The 26,060-nt window shown below is 33.4% G+C and overlaps 1 protein-coding gene across 13 annotated transcripts in view; it reads left to right on the top strand.

Annotated features, from left to right (window-relative positions):
• Positions 1-26,060, top strand: part of MIPOL1 (mirror-image polydactyly 1) — a 253,677-nt gene that overhangs the window by 165,326 nt on the left and 62,291 nt on the right. For all 13 annotated transcript variants that reach the window (XM_074328163.2, XM_088796867.1, XM_019749153.3 and 10 more), the window contains one exon: positions 2,762-2,856. In XM_074328163.2, coding sequence (XP_074184264.2) covers positions 2,762-2,856 — 95 coding nt within the window. The remainder of the gene's footprint in view (positions 1-2,761; positions 2,857-26,060) is intronic.

Raw genomic sequence — 26,060 nt, 5'->3', positions numbered from 1 at the left:
GTATTATCTATAAGTATATAACTATGTAATGAAGGAATAGAATATTCTTGAAAATGATGAACCCAAATTCATGAAAGTGTTTCACTGGGGGATGGGAGGGGAAGGAGGGCATGTGACTAATGTGTGTGATACATGGGTTGGGGTACAGGATTATTTTTTCTTTAGGAAGCAAAAGAGCACAGAATGTTTTTCAATTTAAAACAAGGTTTATAACTGTATAAAGAATGCCATCATACTGTAAATAGGTATATTTAGTTGCAAATATATGTAAAAGTGTAGACTCTCTGGAAGGATGTATAACGAACAGGTAACTGGTAATGTCAGGAGAGGGGATTTGTAGTACTGCAGGTTGGAGGTAACAGAAAGATTTACTTAACATTGTATATTTCTTAGACTTTGAATTTTGTTATTTTTAATGTGAGTATAGACATAAATGAATGCATGCAATTTTTATGAAATTGCCAAAAATGTGGAAAATACAGCAGGAAAACAGGAAAAAAAGCTTGTTTCTAATTTTCTCATGTTTGTGATATGAAATATTTTTGACTTGTAACATGATGTAATTATATGCTGTTAATAATGAAATTAGGAAATGCAATAGAAGTAAACAGCACCTTTCAATTAATTATGTTTTCTTACATTACATATAATTTAAATCCAACTCAAACTAGTCTAAGCCAGAATGAAAAAAAAAAGGATTAATGTACCCAGGAAGTCCAAGAAAGGAATCTGGATCCGTTGGCATTCGGGGACCCTGAGGTACAAATGATGTCATCAGGATTTAGCGTTCTTCCGGGGCTAGGGGGATAGAGTTCTCTATTTGAACTTATATATATGTGAGTTCATCCTAGCCCCCAGGAGTGGCCAGGATCACTGTGGCATAGGGTAAGGGTGTTTCCCCATAAAAGATGTGCTGACCAGATAAGAACATATCTGATAAAGTAAAGGAAGGAGGTTGTAAAGCCAGAAAGTTTATAATAGCTTTGAAAGTAGTCACCAGGGTTTAGACAGAAGATTAGACGTTTGGAATTAATAAAGTAAGTGAATTTGCTATGAAGCAACACCAAATCTTCCTAGCCAACTAACTGTGGGAAGAGAAGTGAAATGTTCAATATTATGCAAAGCACAGCAATTTAAGTCAAGTTTTCAAGGTCCCATTTTCATTGTAGAAATTTCTTAGGCAGAATTTTCATTATGGCATTTTCCTGCCAGAACATTGTTAGGTTTATTTTTGGTTTGGTTTCCTGCCCCCCAGAAGTACCAGGTAAAAAACTTCAAAATAATCAATTAAGCTAACATATTTATTTAGTGAATTCTGTTTGTTACCTGTCCAGTGTTTGGTATTCCTTAAATACATGCTGTAGGATATCTTGACGTTCTGTAAGTTAAATGTGATACACGCTTTTTTGTGTGATTCTTTTTGACTTGCCACTATCACATTTTATAGTGTACTGAAAATTGGCAAAGTTGTTAATTATTGGTATCAAGAGCCAGCCAACAATTTTTATTTTAAACGCTTTTTAATAATTTTTGAGCATGTTTCATCTATAATTCTAGAATTTGGCATGTTAAACCACTCAAACATCAAAATTTAAAGTTACTCTTTGTTAGAATTTGCTAGTCCAGACAAAGAACAAATTAATGCCAAATATATACACCAAGATCCAAACTGCTGCATGTTTTTATAATTCTCCATTTTTAAAATAGAAAAGTGTCATTGTCTACTGTTCACAAATATTACACTAATTAATTTTCCTATGATCAGGATTTCACAATTTGTCTTATGCCTTCATTTTTATAAAAGAAAATAATTCCAATGAAATCATATGAGTTCAGCAGCAAAATTAGTGAATGTCTGCCTCTACTGCCATTAGGGTAGTTTGTGAGGTGTGTGATAACAATTTGCTCTGTGTTGTCTATCAAACACCATTTAAAGTGAAAGACAACTTTTTCATGCAAATTAAACTTTGAATAAATAAAATGGAAACCTGGTTTACCAGTACTGTGTTTTAAAAACTATGTTGAAAACATTTTGCTATGCCTGAAATCCAGTGGGAATGATAGTTGGAAGGTGGCAGTTCTTTTAAGATTACTAGTTTGAACCCTATTGAAAAACTGTTCACAGACCATCTAGAATTAGAATATTATAGGCAGAGAGAAACAATAGCATTTCTTGAATATAATATCTTTAACATTCAAGATTGCTGCCATTCTCCCTTTAGAGATTCTTTTTCCCTGCAGAAAAGGAATTGAAAAGGTTAAATCATATCTGTAAGAATCAGTCTTGTGTATTTTTTTCATGTTAAATATCAAAGATGGCTTAACAACATATTTAGAATTTTCTGAGTTTTACTATTAATAAAGTTAAAAGAAAATCTAGTGTGATCAGGCAGTGGAGCCGCATTAAATTTGTATCTGAAACACCCAGTATGCTTATCTCTACTCTAGATATTGCTCTGAACCCATGTTCCACATTCTGAATTCTGTGTGTATAAAGTCAAACATTGCAGAAGGGCATATATCTGATGATACAGATGAATAAGGTTGAAGTTTAGTAATGAGCAAAGTTGGTAAATTTAATATGTTCTTGTCTTTTAGCATTTCTGTTATTAATATAATTGGATGATTTTGTGGGAAATTATGCAATACTAAAAATGCTGGTATGTTTAAAGCAACCAGAAATTTGAGACTATTATTCATACTATTGTACTCTAACATACCAAGCTAATACTAAATTTCTTTAAATATTGATTACTTACAGGCAAAGTTGTTAGCTATGCAACAAGCCAGAGAAACTGCAGTTCAACAATACAAAAAACTGGAAGAAGAAATCCAGACACTTCGAGTTTACTACAGGTAAATTCTTTTTAGCCTGGGCATAAATAAATGTTGGTTTGGAAAATGCTTCTACCCGATTTTATAGTGGTAAAATGAGGAAATACCTCAATGAAATTGAGCATTATGCACTTAAAACATTTTTGTAATTTTAAAATGATTCAGGTATAAAATGTTCATTATTTTACCTCTTTCCCTTCCTGCATTTGGTAAAGTTTAGACTCCCATGAAATTTGTAAAAGGTATATAACTCATAACCAGTTGTCTAAATAGAGTCTGATTAGCTGTTCAGCTATTGCTCATCTAAATGCCACCTCTGAATGATGACATATTTTTTTAAGTAGTACATAAATATCAATAACAGCCTTTCACATACTATAATATGAGAAGTTTCTAAGGGAATACCAACACAGGATTTTTAAGACTAACTTAATTTATGCTATAAGAGTTATTGTAAAATTAATTCAGTAGGTCACACTGGCATTATTTAATGAAAAGAAATAGAATATAGAAATATCACAGTGCATCTCTTGGAGTGTAAAGGTAAATACTTGTGATACTTTGTTTTGTGTTGTGTATGAGAGAGGTAAGATTGTGTATTTTTTCACTTGGGTCATGGTTTTTAAAAAGGTTTGAAAAATTTTGTACAATGCCCTGTATGTTCTTTGATAACTTACTGAGGTTAAAAAATCTCAAGTCTGGAATGTAAGAATTCACTAACTAACCAGAAGCTGTAGGTTATAGAAAGACTTTTTTTTTTTTTTCAATTTGGCCTTCCTTTCAGAATAATGTTAAGTGCATAAAATGCAATAAATCAAAATCAGTTTTACTGAAATACAATTATGGAAGTATTATCTCATGATATATTAGTATATATGTGTGTCATTATTAATACATTACAGAACTAGATCTAGCAGTAAGTCTGTTGACAACTATAATTTCAAAGTAGTGATGACTGTAAATGGTATTTTTAGGATAGCTGCAAACACTGAAATGTAACATGAAAATACCAGTGCTTTCTATGTGTGTAAACTCTCAAGAACCACTAATAGTTACTATTGTAGTTTTTTGCTGATGTTCATAATTGTAGGAAATGCTGTATTTACATGAGATTTAGTGAAAAAGAGAGATGAAAAAATTTTTCCCATCCCTAAGTTAAGAATCCTGCTTTGGAGCAGTTTTACTGACATATACAGTAGTAAGTTGTTATGAGTTGAATTGTGTCCCTTGAAAAAGATATGTTGAAGTCCTAACCCCTAGTACCTAAGAATTTGCCCTTGTTTGGAAATAGCATCTTTACAGAGGTAATCAAATGAAGTTATTATCATGAGCTCTAACCCAATATAATTGATGGTCTAATAAAAAGTGGAAATTTGAACACAGAGATACATACATAGAGGGAAGACTGTAATGACACGGAGAGAAGATAATTTGTCCCTGAAGTGATCCATCTACAAGCCAAGGAATGCCAGAGATTGGCAGCAAACACCAAAAGCTAGAAGAGGCGTGGGAGGATTCTCCCTTATAGCTGTCAAAGAGAGCAAAGCCCAGCAGATAGCTTGGTTTGGGATTTTCAGCTTCCAGAACTTTGAGACAATAAATTTCTGTTGTTTTAAGCCCTCCAGTCTGTAGTACTTTGTTACAGCAATCCTGGGAAACTAATGCAGTTATCAAATACCACGTATGTTTGGTTGGTTGATGGCCGTGGGAAATCATTTGCTTGCAATTAGACTCATACGTGACCATGTAGGTAAGCAGAACCCTGATAGTGGATGAAGACATCCATCCACCCATCCTTTTTTTTCAAAAACCTACAGAGTGAATTGACAGTCTTTCCTTGTATTTTACACCAGTGGTTTCTTGACTGTTGCTGTGCCTTAGAGTTACATGAGGACCCTCTAAAACTCCTGATCCCCATCCCATAGCAGACCAATTACCAAACACACAGGTAGGACTGGGCTACCGGTGTGTTTTAAAGCTCCCTAAAAATTCCCATGTGCAGCCAAGTTTGAGGGCCACTTCTTCACTCGCACATTTCAGTTAGCGGCATTAAATTAGGGTTTCTTCTTGGCAGAATAATAGAGGCATGTATTAAACCCATTATTAAAACTTACAAATAGGGTGTGATTTGTGCCCAGACTTTTAGATGCTGCAGTATGTTACAGAGTAGCTTCACCCCATAGACTGGAGAATTTTTATGGAAACTTCTGCCATCCTTGTGAGATAGGACAGCAGGTGCTCTGTCAATAAAGTTACAGTGTCCAAGAATCCTAAGAGGCATATAATAACCTTGCATGAACTGACATTACTTTGTGGAAAAGAAACCTTAATGCCAATTCTTCCTGCTTCTTCTCTTTACTAAGTGCAGAAGATTATTGAGAGATTTTGAAAATTATAAAGCTTAAGTAGTTGTGTTTCAAAGACTTTTTTTGAATCTACATGCATTTAACAGAGTTAAGTGATCTCTTCTAAATGAAGAATTAACAATTATTGGCTCAAAGATAATGCCTCAAAGTACCCCTCTCACAGCTACTTCAAAAAAAGAATTGCTGGCCATATAGTGAAGCTACTGGGATTTGTAGTTAGACTGCCTCGTCTGTGTAACTTTACAAAACCACTTCCCTTTTATACAATGAGAATTATAGTACCTACCTCGTAGAGTTGTCTTAAGTGTGTACAGCTCTTAGCACAGTATCTGGCTTATTGTTAGTGCTGAACCAGTGCTAAGATAAATTTCTTTTTACAACAAGAAGTCTGTGAGGTGGGTGGGAGGAGATCAAAAACTATGATATCACCAAAGCCAAGGAAGGAGATTTTAAAGTTTAAAAAAAAAAGTCAAATGTTGCTAAATGGTTAAGATAAGGACAAGAAGTATCCTTTTTGTGTGAAATTAAGGGGTCATTAGTGACCTCCACAGTAGTAGTTTCAATAGAGGTTTAGATGCAGAAGCCAGTTTTCTGTGAATTGAAGAGTGGCTAGAGGTGAAGAAGCATAGTAGCAATTTGGAAAAGAGAGTGGTCCTTGAAGAAGCTAGAATAAGAAAGATGTTAATGACAATTGAGAAGAAAGGAAGGTAGATTACAGATTTTGTTTTTGAAAAATGGCAGCTACTTGAGCATGTTTATGACTAATTGGAAGGAGCCAGTAGAGAGAATTGTTATGGAACAGGATTCCTAAAGAAATCCGATGGGAGAGAATCTGGAATCTGCAGAAGAGTTTGTCCTGAACAGGAAGATGGTCATCTTGTTCTCATAGACAGGAGTGAAGGAGATGAGAATAACTGTGAATGTAAATAAATTTCAGTTGCTAATTAATAGTTTCTTTTTTTTCCCTGTAAAGATCCGTGTGAGCTTCTGAAGTGAGAAGGCAAGAGGCTTTGAAAGGAATAATTCAGACTAGCTACTGAGGGGAGTGGGAGAGAGAACCAAATAGAGACAAGAACAAACTCGCAATCCTGAAGACTCGTCTGGGAATGAATGCCATCAATTTGTAGGAGATCTAGCTTGTGCAGCTGTGTAATTTAGTACATCAGCTGTCTTTGTAGAGCAGCTCAGAAAGCAAAGGATCAAAATGATTCAGGAATATGAATTTGCAGGAGAGTGGTTGAGGGTCCACTAGCAGAAGAGTTGTTGAAATGATGAATGATAGTCTAAGCTAAATAAGACAGGAAATGTATGCTGAGAGAACAGGAGAAATCATAAATATTAAGGACATTACAGAGTAAATGAAGAGGGAGTAAAAAAAATTTAAGAGCTGAAAGGATTAGAAGTTGTAATCAGAAAATTGAATGTTGCTATTTCAGATCTGAGAGGTGAAGGAATTAGTCTGAGCAATGACGATGTTTAAGACGTTGCCATTGAAATGGACAGTTGAAATTGAGAGGAGGTGAGGGTCTCTATGAAGTCAAAGATTTAGGAAACTAAAGTACAACGGTACCTCGGTTTTTTAACATAATCCATTCCGGAAGACCATTCAAGTTCTGAAACATTCAAAAACCGAGGCACGGTTTCCCCATAGAAAGTAATGTAAAATGGATTAGTCCATTCCAGACCTTTAAAATCAACCCCTAAAACTGCAAATTTAGCATTAATTTTACTATCTAATGATACCATAGATCCATAAAATTTACGGCGTTTATAAACCGAAATGTTCGTCAATGGAAACGTTCGAAAACCAAAGTACCACTGTATTAAGTACCCATTTGGATATAGTCTCTGAAAATATAGGCATATGTTAGAGCACTCACTATAAGTGACATAACAGAAAATGATCTAACGATAGATAAAAGCTACATGTTGAAATAAAGAGGGACATTATAGGTATATGTCACTCTTTATATATCAATGGAGTGATACACAGAAAAATGTGTGGTATTTCACAAAAAATAGGAAAGGCATCCTTCAGGGAAATCCACATTTCTATAAAACAAAAAGGTACAGAGAACTTTTGTGCATTGTTGATAGGAGTGTAAAATGATGCATCTGCTGTGGAAAACAGTTTGGTGGTTCCTCAAAAAGTTAAGTCTAGAATTCCTATATGATCCAGCAATTCCACACCTAGGTATATACCCCAGAGTAATGGAAAGCAAGGACTCAAACAGATACTTGTACACCAGTGTTCATAACAGCATTGTTCACATTAGCCAAAAGGTGGACACAACCCAAATGTCCATCAACAGAGAAATGAATAAACAAAGGTGTTATATACCTACAATGGTATAAAAAGGAATGAAATTCTGATATATGTTATAACATGGATAACCCTTAAAAAAAACATGTTAGTTAACATAAGCCAGACAGAAAAGGTAAATGTATGATTCCACTTCTACGAGGTACCTAGAATAGGAATATTCATAGAGACAGAAAGTAGAATATGCACAGATTAACAAGTGCTGGAGGACGGGGAGGAAATGGAAGTTTCCAGGAGCAGGGGGAAGGAGAAACTAGGGAGGTATTGTTTAATGGGTACAGAGTTTGTTTGGGATGATGAAAAAGTTATGAAAATGGATAGTGGTGATGGTTATGCAACGTTGTGAATGTCCTTCATGCCACTGAATTGTACAGTTAAAAATGGTCAAAATGGTAAGTTTTATGTTCTTTTAGCACAACTTTTTAAAAAGGTACAGAGAACGTTCTGTGAAGATATACAGAAATTTATTTTACATGGAATAAGGGGAAGATCCCTGGAATATAAAACTCTAGAAGGGGAGAGGCAATTACCAAAAACAGCAAAAGTTAAATTTCCTGGAAACTCACATTCTGATTTAAATTGATTTAAATGGAAGTAAACAATATTTGTTACACACATGAACAGATGGTGGTTATGAATCAATAAATAAAACAATGAATTCATACAGCTATTAAATTTTTCCTCAAAGTTTCCTGTGTTAGAGAGGACAGGGGAAAAGTTCCATTTTTATGTGAAGAAAACCAAGACTAATTTTGTAATTTTCGTGTGTGTGTGCGTGTGTGTGTGTATAAAGAAGTCATAATGGATTTTGTTTAGCAAAGTTTAAGAAAAAATACTCTTAGAGTTATTCAAATCAGTTTTATACTTACATATACAAATATATATATATATATATATATATATATATATATATATATATATGAATATTGTCATACCAAAGGAAGTTATTTACCAATTAATAGAAAACAGCTAAGAAAACTATAGGAATAGGACAGAGGCTGGACTCAGGATAGAGTCAGTATATAGTTTGCACGTACACCATGAAAACAGCAAAAGAATAGGCATCAAGAAGTCTGGCTCTCAGCTTTCCAACAGCCAAAGAAGAGGAAGATGTTTAATTTTAGGGGCAGATGAAGATATGCTGATGATTCGTTTTACCTTGCCTTCACTTCTACCAATTAGTGATTTTTTTTTCCAAAAAAATTATTTTCTCTTGCTGGGTTATGCTAAGAGCTACTGTTACTATAAGCATTCCATTTCCCTCTCTGGAAATAAGGAATATGGGAGTGTACTTTTCCGAGTTTCTCTATTCTGTTTCCTTTGAGTTTTAGAAGACTGAGTACTAAGAAAAGGAAACAGCGGCCTTTTGGCAGAGTTAGGGACGGGGCAAGTGAGGTGGATGGGTAGGGATAGTTAACTTACCATTATAACTGACAGCTCTTTCACATTAAGCAGAAGGGAGAACAGGAGAGGAATACCAATATGAAGTGTGAAACTAAAGTTCGCTTATTACACAAGTGCTGTTAGTCAAGTATTAGTACCTCCTTGTGGCTGTGCCGATTGCTGAGTTCCTTTGCAGCTGCTTCATTACTCTCAACAGTTTCATCAGGGAAGAGTCTTAAACTTGTACGGGTTAGATATGTATTTGGTAATGATTTTTTCCTGTTGTTGTAAACCTGTAGAGCTGCATTCCTAAGTTCAGGAGGCATAATAATAACAAACTCTTTTCTAATCGAGAGAATGCCTAAGTTTCAAAGTTGGCTAATTTTATAGTGCTTCCTTATATTTTCTTTTGCTTAAAGAATGTAAATTCAAATGTGTATATAAGAATTAGATCCTGTTGTTCGGTGCCAATAGACTAGGATTTAATATACTTACTTATAATAACAGCAGTTTGTTTTAAATTTTCATTATATTATGGGTAATTCCCTGTGGGAAGTTGTAATGCCTTTCGCAACATAGTAAAGTTAACATTTTAGACCAAAACTATTTAATAGAATGCTCCATATTTTAAGGTAGTATGTTTCCTATAATTGTACTAGTATTTTTTAATAATTAAATAGTATACTTATGTGTTTGACACAGTGAAAACTGGACTAAGCATGAACCCTATTTACTGGGTTTGTAATACACATGTCAAAGTCATAGATGCCGTAAAGATAGAGGCCATGTAAAATTATACTCAAAAAAGAGAGTGAGATTCTAAAGTTTTCTCTGCATTCTTTTTATAAATTTTATTTAGTATGGGTCTTTGAGTTCTTATATACACTTCTTGTCTGTATGTATGCTAGTCTTAGCAATCAGAAATATTACTGTCACTAGGATCTGGCTGGGGTTTTTTATGGTGGTGATAGTTTTTCATTGAACCATATGTTCACTTAGTCAGAATGACACATTGATAAGACAGTCAACAGTGATTATAGCATGCCGACTCGAGCCATGAAGCAACGTTTCTTTCAACGCAAATCTCTCATCCAGACGGGTTAAACACTGGAACCTGACTCATTCGTTCTATGTTCTAATCATCTGTGCTAATTGGACTACCCCATGACATACAAATTTTGTTACATATATATTTTGTACAGGAATTAACTATCCATGGAACTGTGTTGTGGTCTCATACTGCTAAAGCAGTAATCAAAAGAAAAAACCATTGTCAAGCTCCAAGCTTCCTGGGTTTCAGTTTCTTTAACTTTGATGCTGGAGGCTTTTTCTAATTCTAACATTTTGTGACATTTGTCACCCTTTCATATGAGGTATATTCAATTTTTGTTTAGTGATGTTTAGCATCAAGAACTGTTCTTTTCTCTTTTTAAAAAAATTATCTTTATTAAATTTATTGGGGTGACATTGGTTAGTAAAATTATATAGGTTTCAAGTGTACATTTCTATAATACATCATCTATATATCACATTGTGTGTTCACCACCCACAGTCAGTTCTCCTTCCATTACCGTATATTTGACCCCCTTTACCCTCTTTTACCTCCCCTTCCCCCCTTACCTCCGGTAACCACTAAACTGTTGTCTGTGTGTGAGTTTTTGTTTGTTGGTTTGTCTTATTCATTTGTTGCTTTCAGTTTCATATCCCACATATGAGTGAAATCATGTGGTTCCCGACTTTTTCTGTCTCATTTATTTTGCTTAGCATGATAATCTCAAGATCCATCCATGTTGTCACAAATGGCAGTATTTCATCTTTTCTTTTGGCAGAGTAGTATTCCATTGTGTATATATACCACACTTTCTTTATCTAATCATCTATCGAAGGACGCTTCGTTTGGTTCCATGTTTTGGCCACCATAAATAATGCTGCAGTGAACATAGGGGTACATACGAGTATATCGTTACAGATAAATGTTTTCAGATTTTGCAGGTAGATACCCAGAAGAGAGATTGCTAGGTTATATAGTAATTCTATTTTTAACTTTTTGAGGAACCTCCATACTGTTTTCCATAGTAGCTGCACCAATTTACATTCCCACAGCAGTGTATGAGGGTTCCTTTTTCTCCATAGTCTCTCCAACACTTATTACTTGTCTTGATAATAGCCACTCTAACAAGTATGAAGTGATATCTCATTGCGGTTCTGAATTGCATTTCCCTAAGAGCTAGTGAAGTTGAGCATTTTTTCATATATCTGTTGGTCGTTTGTATATCTTCTTGGGAGAAGTCTGTTCAGGTGTTCTGCCCATTTTTAATTGGATTATTTGGTTTTTTGTTGTTGAGTTGTATGAGTTCCTTATATATTTTGGATATTAGCCCCTTATTGGAGGTGTTGTGTGCATATATCTTCTCCCATTTGGTGGGTTGCCTCTTTGTTTTGTTGATGGTTTCTTCTGCCATGCACAAGCTTTTTAGTTTGATACACGAGTACTCCACTTCATTTATTTTTGCTTTTACTTCTCTTGCCTTTGATGTCAAATTCATAAAATGTTCTCTAAACCCAAGGCCCATAATTTAAAGAAATTTTAATGTTCTTATACCATTAAGTTTTGCCTCGTTTGAAGGTCTTTTTAATGTACAGCTGGCTTCACCTTTACTATTCAAGTCACCACATATATTTCTTGGTGGCTCTGAAATGCAAAACAAAAAGAAAACTAAAATGAAGTTAAAAAAACAACAAAAAACCTTAAAGTTTTCATTTTTTATATGTGCAGGGATTTCTAATATAATTATTAAAAATTATTTCCTTCCTCCTCTCAACTTACAAAATGTGACATTTAGTAAGTTACTTAACTTCTGAATGTCAGTTTTATTACCTGTAAACAGATAAAATATATGACCTTATTATGTAAATCAGTGAGATGTCATATTTGAATGTTTTTAAAAACTATAAAGCACTGTACAAAGGAAATATATTCATAGTATTATTGTTAACATGAAAGTATTATTTATTGAGATATAAGACAACAATTAAATTAATAAAGAGGCTATTTCTACTCAAATATTTTATATCTTCTATGACTTGTATCCAGAGGAACATTATTTGCACTATTGGATTTCACTATTTTCTGTGCTTTATTCTAACAGTCAATTACAAGAATAAAACTAAAATTCAACATGTATAGCTCTCAACTGCTCTCCATTTTTCTATAAAATGACCCAGCCTCTTCTTTTAAGAGAATTTTATAAAATGTTTTGCCATGTAATCATTGTGGTTAGCCAAAGACCCAGAGATAGATTGGGCTTGCCAAGTATAAGTCCTGGGGTTTGCCATCTACTAACATTATTTCTATTAGCTTGAAATAAATTAATTTTGTATTTTGTTAGATTAAAAAGTAAAGTGTTTCCCTTGGTCTTGGTACTCAGAATAACTATTATTATAGTTCCACAGGTGTCAGTTGCCTTCTACATAGGTAATCTTTAATTGGTTCTTTTTCACACATTCAATCAGTAACCAAATTTTGCTAGTTTTTTCTTTTTCTTGCAATGTCTGTTACTTTTGCCTTCTTATTTTTCAAAGTTCCTACCTGAGACCAGAGGCATATAATTTCATGCCTAGGCTTTTCTTGCTACTTCATGTACTTACCTGCATTCCTTACTCCTCTTAAGATTCCTGAAACATTTTTTTCAACCTCTCACTCACCCATCAACTGTATTTAATACCACCTTACCTATAGAATAAATTCTAAACTCTTTAACCTAACATTTATAAACCCTTGATATTGCCGCCAATTCTTTCAGATTTAATATTTCATCAGTGATCTTTTTGCCTTCCTGTTTCATTCATGTTTGTGTCACCGATGCCAATACACTGCCTCACATCATAGGCAGTCAACAAATGTTTGTTATGCTAAATTGACTATTATTTGGACTCCCAAAATGCGTCATTCACTATTTCCAGGACACATTGTGAAGTTTCCTACTTCAGTGCTTTCCCATATGTCACCAATTCCTCCTGGAATACTCCATCTCTGCCTATCATATTCTTATTGAGCCTTCAGAACACAATTTAAATACCAACTATTCCATTAATCTATTTCTGATCTTCTCAACCAGAAGTGGTCTCATTCTACCTAAAACTATCATAGTTATTCACAGTGGCTCACTCATGCTTACCTGTGTAGTAGTTGCATGAATATTTCTCTTAATTCTCCTACCAGGACTTCAGTAAATATTTGCCAAACATGAATAAATGATCAAAATTAACACTAGATTGAAAGTTTCTTCACATTAAAAGTTTCTTCTACTGAGTGGTAGTCTGTGCTGTGCATATAATTCAGTGTTGAATGAAATGACTGGAGTTTACAGGGACCTAGTCCATCATCTCAGTTAGTTGTTTGCAAAGGTGTGGGGATGTACTAGTCAAGGTTCTTCAGAGAAACAGAAGCAATACTGTATTTATACAGAGAGAGAGCTTTATTTTAAGGAAGTGGCTCCTGCAGTTGTGGGGCTGGCTAGCATGTGCAAAATCCGTAGGGCGAGCCAGCTGGCTGGAGAGCCCGGGAAGAGCTGATGTTGCAGTGATAAGTCCCAAGACGCAGAATTCCTTCTTCTTTGGGGGAGTCTCAGTCTTTCTCTTAAAGCCTTAAATTGATTAGCTGAGGCCCACACATATTGTGGATAGAAATGGGTACCATGGCCTAAATGAGTTGACTGTTAAAATTAACCATCACAACTGTGCATTTGAACAATTATTTTGAGGCTAACAAAACAGGGAAAGTAAAAGCTACTCTCTCTAAAAGGAGCACATACTGTCATCTCACCACATTTTCCATCCTGCCTACTTCATACATTTAAAATCATATGCCTCTGTCATATAGGCATTTAAGATTGTGACCACAGATGTATGCTGTGATCTTATTTATTTATAAAAAGAGTATTTATACACATAGGCACATGCCTTGGCCCCTGACTACCTCTCTAACCTCATTTCTTAGCATGTTTCTACTCTTGCTTCACTCTAGCCTCCCTAGCTCCCTCATTACCTCCAACATCCTAAGAATGCTCCCATCTTAGGGTATTGACTTCTTTTTTCTCTGCTTGGAGTGATCTGCCCCACAAATGTCACAAATCTGCTCCTTCACTTTGTTCAACTTTCTGCTTAAATGTCCCTGGTCACACTACCTAAAATAGCCTGCCCCCCTCACTACACCACTCTATTTGTCACCCTCCTGTATTTTTATTCATGATAGACATGCCTGGATGACACTATACAGTATTTGTGGAATTTCCTCTAGAAATTAAATTCTGCAAGGACAGGATTTTGTTCACTTACCACTGCATCTTACACCTGAATTGGTGTTTGACACATCTTTAATGGTCAGTAAAAGCTTACTGAATGTATGAATATATGCTTAAGCATTGTGATACATCACAAATTTAGCAGCAGGTTTTCTGGGAAGTGGGACTAACTAACTGTTAGTTATTATATGTGGGGTGAGTGAGAGGAGGTACCCTAATAAAGTATTTGAATTTTTTATGTGTATGTATAATTTATATAGAAAAAAGTTTGTAATTTTTAAAAATACCTTTATTCATAATAACCTGCCTAGAAATAAAAAAAAGCATCTATGAAAAAATAAATCTGTAATGCCTACATACCTGTGTATATATACATATATATATATGATATATCATATATCATATATCATATATATATATATGATAATGAAGTTCATTTTCTTTGGTAGATTTTTGTTAGTGTTGTGCTTTACAAAAAGATGAGATATATAAGGGAACACAACCCAAAGTAAATTCACCTACATTATAGATTAAATACCTATAAATGATAACCTCACTTAAGTTTTAAGTTTGCCAAATATTTTAAACTATTTTTTAAAGTACTTTACATTTCAAAAATTTAAATGCTTCTGAAAAATAAAGTGTTAAGAAGAATATTACCAACTTTAAAAGAAATATTAATCTTAACATTCTTCTGCCACTTGGCAGAAACAGGGATCCATGACAGGTTAGTGGGGGAAAGGGTGCCTTTTTTAAAAATTCAGTACGCTGAACGTTAACTATGGCCAGAAATGACAATGAAAGGAAGAGAATTCCTTCATATTTCAAGAGACTTTACTCAGTACAATTAGATTTATATTTGAATTATAAGTGTTTTCTCTTTCCTGTCTATATGTGACATAGATACATTATTAAATGCATTAAAGTTTTAGATTAAAGAATCTAAACTACTAGTTTAAAACATTTGACAAAGGGAAATAATAACTAATAATGGAAGACCTTTGTTCAGAAACATTCTGATTCATTAATTGCAAAAACAATAAATAACAATGTTAACATATAGAACAAGCTATAATAAACTGAGGTCTTTGAGCTACTGTTGATTTCTGTAAACTTTCTAAAGCTACTGCTGTCATAAAGAGCTTAGTAAATATTGACTGAGGCTGATGATGATGATCCAGCAATATTTTTAAGACTGGGTGTCACTGGCAGTACAATCAGATATCCGGGACTTAACATTGTCATTTTGCCATGGGTCTCTTCCATCTGGGCCTCTCCCAAAAGGATAAATGTTTACCTGCAGTTAGGCATTTAAATGTGTAAATATTCCCGTCTCAATTATATATTAAATAGCTAGAGTTTTCACTCTTTTAATCATGAAGTAGTTGTTCTCTGAAGTTTAAATTGATATTCCAAAAGTTAGCAAAGGTGAAAACAGGCTTAATTAAATGTTTTTGCCATAATTCCAAACAAAAATTTGTTTTATACACTCAGGTCAAAATAAAAATATTTTATTCCTCTTACTGTTTTAAACCTAAGATATTTATGAAACTTCTGAATTTGTTAGGGTTTAATTTACTATTTTGCTTAGTTCTTAAGTTTTAAATGTTCAGTATATCCGGTTCCCTTTGGGATTATAAGGGCTTTATGACTATCACTATCCTGTTAATATAGTTCAAGTTATTTCCCCCAAATACCTGGTTCTGATTAGATCAGAAATAAACAATATTCAGTTACTATATGAAATAATCAAGAAAATCAAAAGCCTAGGGATTTTCTTTTAGGTTAGTTTTGTTAGACATTATTTATCTGCTAAATATTTTAATTCACTTTAATCCATGGAAAGTTTAAATTTCCTTTCAAGTATGGTTAGCTGTTTTGAACTGTAAAAATGAAAATTTTCTACATCATCAATTATTTTTAAAAATGTGAGAATTGAGATTTTGTTCTAGAAAGCTCGGCACACTGTTGAGTCATAATTAAGCTGTATACATTTTGTGTTTCTATTTGTTTTGGTTTCATTTGGTTTTTTTGTTTGTTTTGTTGTGTAAGATTCAGAATTGAAATAACCACCTGTGTATTCATTCTACTCTTACCTGAAAACTCAGGTGAAACCAAAGAGTCAAGTATTAGTCTTTATATCATGACTTGATTTTTAATAGGTATTTCTTTTGGGTTTATAATTAGTAATATGATTAAAAGGTAACATAAAAATAGACTTAAATTATAATTTGCATAAAGAAAACTTCATTTATTTCTAAATCTGATTTAATTGGGCCTTTTTTATCTTTTTATTTGTGAAATTTTTATTTTGAATTCATTCTTTTGGTATGATACAATATTTTAATTCAGAGCTAACACTACAGTAAGACAGATGGTGTAGATTCTGACTTCCTAGCTTAGATGAACTTTGACAGGTAATTAACCTCTCTAAGCCTCAATTTCCTGATCTGTAAAATTGGAATTGTAATAATACCTGCCTCATATTATTCTGAGAAAAAAATCAAATGAAATAAGGCATGTCAAATGCTCTGTACAATACCTGGGTACAGACTTAGGTATTTAATAAATGTGAACCATTGTAATTGTAATCCTTATGAGTTTATATTGAGTTGTCAATATATTGAGTTGTCATTCACTTTTCTTCGTAATTCTGTTAATACATTTCACTTTTTTTTTTCAGTATTTTTGGCTCAAAATACAATATCCTGACTGCAAAATGGAATCATTTGATTTTTCTTTGGGAACAAGTTTTCACTGGAATTGGAGTGTTTATTTTTTTCTTTTTGTAAGACCCTTTGAAAAAATACTAGTCAAAATGATGTGCTTGAACTTCGATTTGGCCCTTCTTGATTAACAGTTTATTTTCAGAAGTTATTTATTCACATAGGGCCATTTTAATGTTCACAAATCTGAGAATTAGAAAATTAATAATTTTTCATTTTTCTCCTACCCTTTTAAAAATATATTCTTAGAGAGCACAAGTTCAAAATATACTATTTCTCACAATGTTTTCTGTTTAAAAATCTACCTCAGAAAATAATGATGTAATTTTAAAGTTGTTTCTAATTCTTTTATCTTGGATTTCCATACATACCTTATCTTCTTTAATCCTTTCAACATCTTTGCGAGGTATTACCCCTTTTTATAGATGAGGAAACTGAAACACAGAGCTATGAACTCACTTGCCCTAGGTCACAGCAGGGCCAGTAACAAGTATAAATACTACCTAACCCATCTGATACTTGGGCCTTTTACTCATCTATAATACTAGTAGTAGACAGCTTCCCCAAGCCCCACCTCTCTCAGAATTACCACTGAGGCAAACGGGAACTTCAGCATTACTCCCTGATTTGGATATGCTTGATATGTTTATCACAGAAACCACACCTCTGAGACCAAGTTAAAATGATAGAAGAATCTGACCAGCTTTGGAGTTGAACAGTCTGTCTGTGTTCACCCAAACTGTACAAATTACAACTGCAGTCAATGTCTGGAGTTATAAATAGACTACCTATGATTTTTTTTTTAGAACCTTTAAGCTTTAAGCATTATACCGTATGTCAGACTACAAAAGGTAAATACTGTGCCTGAAAGTAATTTTAGCCATAGAATCATTTATTTTTAATGATTGTTGTGGTATTGATATTGTTGTTTTATCAGTGTTCTAGCACAATCACTAATATAACATTAACCATATTTAGAAGTAATCACTAATGAAATAGCCATTCTTAGTTATATATGAATGTATTAAGAGCGCACTATTTAGTAAGGACTGTGCAGTCTCCTGTGGAAAAAGAGTAACAGGATAGTATGTAATTGCTACCATCAAATAAATTATAATTAAGTAAAAAAAGAAAAGTATACTCAAATGAGTATATAAAGGTATATGCTGTTAAATAAAATAATTTGACCATGGGAAGTCACAGAAGGGAGAAATCATTATATACTGAACTAGGCAAAGTTTTATGGAATGATTGGGAATTGAGGTATGAACAAATAGGATTCTAATAGGAAAAGAGGAGGAGGAAGCAGGGCATTCTAATCTAGAAAACAGTATAAGCAAAAGTGAAGAAATTGTAGGAGCATATTGTGGTACAATACGGGATTGAGAGAAAGTTGCAGGAATTTCAATGCTAGCATGCGTTTAATTTTGATTTTCTGTATTCCATAGGGATACAGAGGCTTGGAAATCTGGAACTTTTTCTTAAAAACATTAAAAATAATATTTATATTTAAAAATATATATTCTGTAGTTTACATAAAATTTAAAGCATTTTAAAAGCTTAAATGAGTTAAAAAATTTTTCATATATACAAAAGCAGATAGAATGAACTATACATGTCTCCATCATATAATTCACCATGTTAACAACGTAAAGGAGACAAAACAATATTCTCAATGGATACAGAAAAAGCATGTGATGAAATTCAAAATCTATTCAGTTGCTCAATCTGACTGATAAAGAACATTTAGGGGAAAACTAAGAGCTAACATTTAATGTAAAGACTGTTTGCTAGGTAAGATCCAGAACAAGACCCAGTGTCCACTCACCACTTCAGTTCAGCTTCCTGTAGGAAGTCATAATCATTGAAAATTGAAAAGAATGGTGCAGCCACTATAGAAAACATTATGGAGGTTCCTCAAAAAATTGAAAATGGAACTACCTTTTGACCCAGCAATTCCACTCCTGGGTATCTATCCAAAGAAATCCACCCCTATGTTTATTGCAGCGCTATTCACAATACCCAAGATATGGAAACAACAGAAATGCCCGTTGATAGATGACTGAATAAAGAAACTGTGGTACATTTATACAATGAAGTATTGCTCAGCCATAAAATAGAATGAAATCTTACCATTTCCAACAACATAGATGGACGTAGAGGATGTTATGCTAAGTGAAATAAGTCAGACTATGAAAGACAAACACCGTATGATCTCATTTATATGGGGAATCTAAAGAGCAGAATAAATGAGAAAACAAAACAGAAATAGACTCAGAGATATAGAGTAAAAAACTGATGGTTGCTAGATGGGAGGGGGTGAGGATAGGAAAATAGGTGAAGGGATTAGAAAGTATAAATTAGTCACAATATAGCCACAGGGATATGAAATACAGTGTGGGGAATATAATCAATAATGTTGTAAAGATTATATAGAGTATCAGATGGCCACTGGACTGATCAGGGGGATCAATTCATAGACTGTGTACATGCCTGACCACTGCGCTGTACACCTGAAGCTGAAGTAGAGTAATATTGTATGTCAACTATAATGTGTGTGTGTGTGTGTGTGTGTGTGGGTGTGTATAGTCACTGGATGTAAAGTACAGCATAAGGAATATAGTCAGTGGAATTGTAACAGCTATGTACGATATCAGAGGGGTAGTAGTTTGGGGGGGTTATCACTTTGTGAGGGACATAAATGTTTAACTATTATTTATGTTGCTTTGTACACCTAAAACTAATTTTTAAAAAATTAGTTACCCATATTCTTGTGGGATTAAAAAATATATATTGAAAAGAAATAAAGATGTCTTTATTCACAGACAATATGATTGTATATATGAAAAATCCTAAGGAATCTTCAAAAAAGCTACTAGAATAAGTGAATTCAGGTCAATATACAAAATTCAAGTGTATTTTTATCTCTGAGCAATGGACAATTGGAAAATGAAATTTAAAATTTTATTTTTTTATGGTCACTTCCAAAATTATGAAAAAATTAAGGATAAATTTAACATTGTCCCCTGAAAACTATAAAAGGTTGCTGAAAGTAATTATGGAAGACATAAGTAAATGGAGAAGTACACAGTGTTCATAAATAGTAAGACTTTTCTATCTAAATATTGCAAAGATATTCATTCTCTCCAAGTTGATCTGTAGATTTAACACTGTCCTAATAAATTCATTTACTCTTTATTAAAAAATATTACCAAGCTAATTCTAAAATTTATATGGGAATGCAATTGATTTAGAATTATCAAAAGAATTTTATAAAAGAAACCATTGGAGGAATTATACTGCCTGATGTCAAGATATATTCTATAAAGTCACAGATACGAAGAGACTGGTACTGGTGAAAGAATAGAAGTACCACATAGAGTCCCACACATAGATGATCTGTTTATTTTCAACAATGTAGACAAGTCAATTCATAGGGAAAAGGAAAGTCTATTCAACAAATAGTGATAGAACAACTGGATAACTATATATAAAAAATTAACATTTACCCTAACCTCATATCATTACAAAAACGACCGTAACAGACACTGTCTTCTTTGAATGTTTATTCCAGCACCTCATATACTGTCTAAATGATCCTAACGGCGAAATAATTACTTGTATGTATAAAGAATATGATTAGGCTATAGTTCTCCTGGCTCTAATCTCGGTGAGAGGTGCTTACCACACTTTTAAAAAGCTACACAAAGTATGTTTTAGCTTCAATACGATATAACCTAATTAGATTCTAGTAGCCTCATTTCACTGTGTCAGTCTGGGTAGCTTTCCAGTCATAGCTTCCTGATGTACTCACCTGGAACTGAAATACTTAATTTTTCAGATATACTCACCTGGAACTGAAATACTTAGTTTTATAGCTATTTCTTTGTGTCATTGCATTTGTGTATATTAGAAGCTGCAAGAATAAAATGTTAAATAGAGTAAGGAGGGGCAGAACAATGACATCTGCCTGTGGATAATTCAGTACTGTTTGTTGATGCTGCTGATTTGCTGATTTGCAGTTTACTTCCACTGGCAGCTGGAGTTAACATACATATCCGTTTATCCTAATATTTAATTCCAGTGAGTTCTCCTTTTTAATGATATAAGTGTAGTACAACTTTATTTTGCTACAGTAAGTTAATGGATATTGGTACCTATCTTTTCAATGTATGGTTACATAGACAGTGATGAATGTCGGTAGATAAACTAAGGAGGTACGATGACTTGGCCATTGACCCAGAAAAGCAAGATTGGAGGCAAAGTTCAGAACTCCTCATGGCTGATTTCATAACAGTCCTGTAGCAGGCTGTATTATAGAGTGCCTCCCACATCACATGCCTGCAAACTAGATATACTCGTAAATAAAGAACAAAACAGAAAAGTCTGTCCAACAGAAAACAATGCTTCTCTTCAAAACTGTGTTTCATGATCCTACTTCTTGAATCACTGCACCAGAAGGAAAGCCCCAGTTAGGTTCCGATAGTCCTTTCTACCTCTTCAGTCCTTGGCTAAACTTCCCTTTAAAGGGGATAGTCTTTACTACAGCACTGGCAGCAGTAGCCAGTGTGGGTTCATGGGACTGCAGAAGTTCCATTGCAGACGGCAGCATGTTCTAAAACAAGAATGGGAACCAAGGTCTCCCATATATGCTGCTTGGTGTGAAACCAGTCTTTCTAAGTTCTGGTTTTGTAGTAGTTTATTTATAAAGTGTCCACAGTATCACTGGCAGGAAATTATATTTGTTTTAATTGGTGTTATTGCAAGTAAATTATAATATATAGGAAAATTCTTTTTATTTGACTAATCCACATTGACTTTTTTTCTTAAATGATTGTTTGCCAATGATTGTTACTTGTTAGTAACAACTAGCAAACTTAGCAGCTTTCAAAGTCTCAGTATTTCACTTTATTCCTTACTTATTGAATAGTCTTAAAATCTTTGCACTATCTGAATGATGTATTATAGAATTGTACACTTGAAACATATATAGTTTTACTAACCCATGTCACCCCAATAAATTTAATAATTTTTTTCATGTTTTCAAACTTTTGGGGGGACAGGACATTTTTTTATCAAATGAAATCTTATATGAAACTCTACCTTACAAAACAGATAGAGTGGGGGGAAAATCTTTACAAGGAAGTTAATATTGTTTGCTGTGCTGTTGCCTTTTAAAATCAGTAGAGTTAAGCAAGCGAGAGCAAGGGGAGAAAAACTTCCTAACGGGACCTTAGAGAACTAAATGTCATCCTTTGCTCTGTTTACTATACTCAAAGAACAATAGGCTCTCAAATTTCAAAATCAGTACTCTTTCATGTGCATGAGGATCACATGTAGTTTTGCATTAATTAATATATGTTAATGAATGTAGACCGTGGGTTCAAATGCCATGACAGACATGTTCCTTTGTCTTCAAGTTTAAGTTCTTTAGGTATTTATTTTTACATAACTCTTTAAATCTTTTTAACTCATATATGACTCCACAAACATTCTCAAAGACCATCTTAAGATAATTTCTGTTGGTTTAATGCCAACAAAGAATGGAATGGCAGCAAGATCACATTCTTCCTTCTGTCACCTGAGGAGTATTTTTCACATTCCATACATCGGTACTTGATCTGACAGGTCGCTGAAATTTTTGCCATGTCAAAGTTATTTCTACAAATCAATAGCTCTATTCCATTTTATTTTAATCTCCCTATCAATGGGTTCTGCAATTGATATTATCAATTTAAAAATGGAAAAAAATCTTTGACAAAGATAATCCACAAACAATTGTCAGCAGACTCAAGTAAAGCATACACACGCTCACATTATATTTTAAATAATCATGTGTATCATATAAACTGACAAAATGTAGACTTTGAGAAAACATTGAAATAGAATATGGATGTGTGAAGAGCTCTTATTGTCCCAATTGTCCTAAAAAGTATTCAACAAGTTGAATGAAGGTGGAGAATTTGGATTTAATTTTCTTTTCTCCATGTTTCCTTCAGTGAAATTAGTAATGAAATTCTTCACTGCTTTCTATACAGGTTGATGTTAAGATTAAAAATTTTCCTATTTTATAAATAGGAAGCAACAGTATAGACTGTGCTGGCCACGTGGTATTCAAGAACTATGTCTAGTTCTTTTTCTTGGATTGAATTTGTCAGGACCTGTGCCAAAGGAGAATGTTTTTTGGATCAAGACAAAAGGATTTTTTTCTCTCCATCAAGTACTTGAAATCATACCATATTTTGTGTTGCTTTCTTATTTGAGCCATGACTTTCTTGTACAGTTGTTTCATCCTGTCTGAAATTTCTAATTACCTTTCTTTTTCTTGGATCTTGTGCTTTATTATTTCAGCTTTTTCCGTCTTGTCTCTTACTTTCTGTTTTATGTTGTTCCTTTTTTCACCAGAGCCCTTCATCCTCCTGCTAGAATTTTGACCTGTTGGTTGCTCTCTAAGCTGCTGCACAGCTGTCATGCTAAGATTTCTCTTCACTACTCCACTGGGTTGGTTTCAGTGTTTCTAGGATTCCAAGTCTGCTTTCTTGCTTTATTGCCTGTTCAAGTACTTCCAAACAAGGTAGATGTTAGGGAAGTTTTCTGAATATAGAATTCAGATTTGAAAATTATATCCCTTCAAAACTTTTAAGGTATTACTCTTTTCTTTTTCTGCTTCCATTAACTGATTCCAGACTAATTCAAATCATTCTTCCTTTGTAGGCTTTTCTCATGGAAAATACTAAAATATTTTTTCACCTCAATGTTCTTCAGTCTCATCAGGAGGTGTCTGAGAGTGGATGTACTTTTCATTTATTGTGTTCTGTACTTATAGATGCTTTCAATTTGAAGATTCTTGTCTTTCAACTCAGAAATGCTTCTTAAGATTATTTGGTAGTTTTCCTCCTTCCTTTTTTTTTTCTTTCTTTCTGCTGTTTCTTTTAGGTTTCCTAGTTACCAGAAGTTGTACCTCTAAGACTGATTCTTTCACGTTTTTCTTTATATTTTCTAAATCTTTAACTTTCTGGTAAGTGATTTTAGAAACTTCCTCAACTTTTTTCAAGTTCTTTTTTTTTTTTTTTATCAATGGATTTGGAACATATATTTATATAAATATAAAATTACAGTCTACTTCCTCAATGTTACTTTTAAGTAGCTTTCCATTTCCAAGAATAAAAATAAGTTACCTGTAGATACAAAATTTCCACCACAGTTGTTGGGTAAGAGGAGCTTTTCTGGGACATACTTTCCCATTAGCAAGTTGCATAAAATATCACACATTTATTTTCTTTTTTAGTTGTGGTAAATGTATATAACAAAACTTACCATTTCAATCAATTTTAAGTGTGCAGTCCAGTAGCATTAAGCCCATTCACATTGTTGGGCATAGGATTGTTTAATGAGAGAAATTATATATATATATATATATATATATATATATATATATATATATATATTTAAAAAAGAATTGACATCCAGTTGATTTTATAAATCAAAGCATGACTTAAAGCAAAGAATTATTTTTAAGGGGGACACTGTATAAAATAAATGTTCTGCTGAGTTATATTTGTCAAAGTATATCAAACAAATCATTATGAACCTTAAAATTCTTTTGTCTATTCTCTTTGCCTAGCACTTGACCACTAAGGACTTGAGATGAAAAGAAAGAGATATGGCTACTCAACAGTCTCTCTTTTCAATGCAGTTGGAATAACAAAGTATGAAATCTGGAACATAGCCAACTTTTAGTTATTAATATCTTAAAATGATTTTAAATGTAGATTTGCATTCATTAAAATTTAATATAGTAGAAAAGCATAGTAGTAGAAAAGAAATAGTCTTATGAATATGCACAGCAAATGAAAACTTGATTAAAGGTGGCCATATTAAGCATTCCTCACTTGATATATCTTGCCAGCTTCTGAGTAATGCTTTGATTTGGTTTGAACCTTTTGTATGTAACAATTTTTAAAGCAAGTCATTACAGTTCTTTCTGGATAATACAGGTCATGAGAAGTTCATTTGTAGGTGGGGCAGTTGTACTACTTTGGGGAACTGTCTTAATAGATCCATTTCATTAATTGTCATGAATTTTTTATTAACCAAACCAGTACATCAAGTTTAGCCAGCTGAAAACTGTTCTCATAGTTGTTATCTTTATTGTCAGAAATAATATTGTAAAAATAGGGAATTGCTGCACAAGCTTTAACTCTTGATTAAACAGAGGAATGGCGCTATCCATGAACAATAACTTAGGGGCATATTAACAGGTTGACGTACAGTGTTTCAGTTGTGCAACTCCCATTAACTTTAAAACCCTGCCTGTCCTTTAATTTCAGTGTCTTCCAGTTCGGAGTAATGCCATAGCTGTCTGCTAGGCGCTCAGCATTAAAGTGATTAATGTCAAGTAGCAGGATGTTCATTCTTTCTTCCTTAAGCTTTATTCCTTAGGTGTTTTTAGTTAAACGGCCTTCTAAGGACTTGGCTTTCCGAAACCAGGCGGAGGTATTAAGAAGCAGCAGTAATGGACTGAAAAATGAATGATGTTAACATGTGCATTTTATTTACCTATAGAATGTGATTTTTTCAATTTTAAGAAATTTCAAAAGCTTTCTTACACATTTGATAGACAATTATAATATTATTATTCACAGTCTTTGTATCTTCCACGTCAAGGTTCATAAACATTTTTTTTTCTCACCTTTTGTGATAAAGTTAAACAGGGAGAGACTTAGTGGTTTTCTTTGGATCCCCAAACTAATCTTTGATGCACTACATAATAGAATTTAAAATGTGTACTTGTATTAATTGTACTTGATTAAACATTGGTCTTATAAAATTTTAAGCCTGAAAGAGTCCTGAGAAAATTATATTTTAAAAAACAAAGATGGCATAATTTTGGAAGAAGGCATATCACAATTGCAGTCCTGGCTCAACTATTTACTCGCCTGGGTAAATTACTTAGCCTCTTTAGCCTCTGTTTTCTCATTTTATATGGAAATGAAAATGATAACTATCATTCAGGGTTATTGTACGTAATGTGTATACTGCATATAAAGTGCCCAAATGAGTGTATAAAACATTGAAAGTACTCAATACAACAACAGACATCGTTATTATTATTATTATCTGA

Source organism: Rhinolophus sinicus, chromosome 3, assembly GCF_057876585.1.
Source record: "Rhinolophus sinicus isolate RSI-liver-muscle chromosome 3, RSI-T2T, whole genome shotgun sequence".
Lineage (NCBI taxonomy): Eukaryota > Metazoa > Chordata > Mammalia > Chiroptera > Rhinolophidae > Rhinolophus > Rhinolophus sinicus.
The sequence above is the reverse complement of the archived record's forward strand: the minus strand, read 5'-3'. Positions and strand labels throughout refer to the sequence as shown.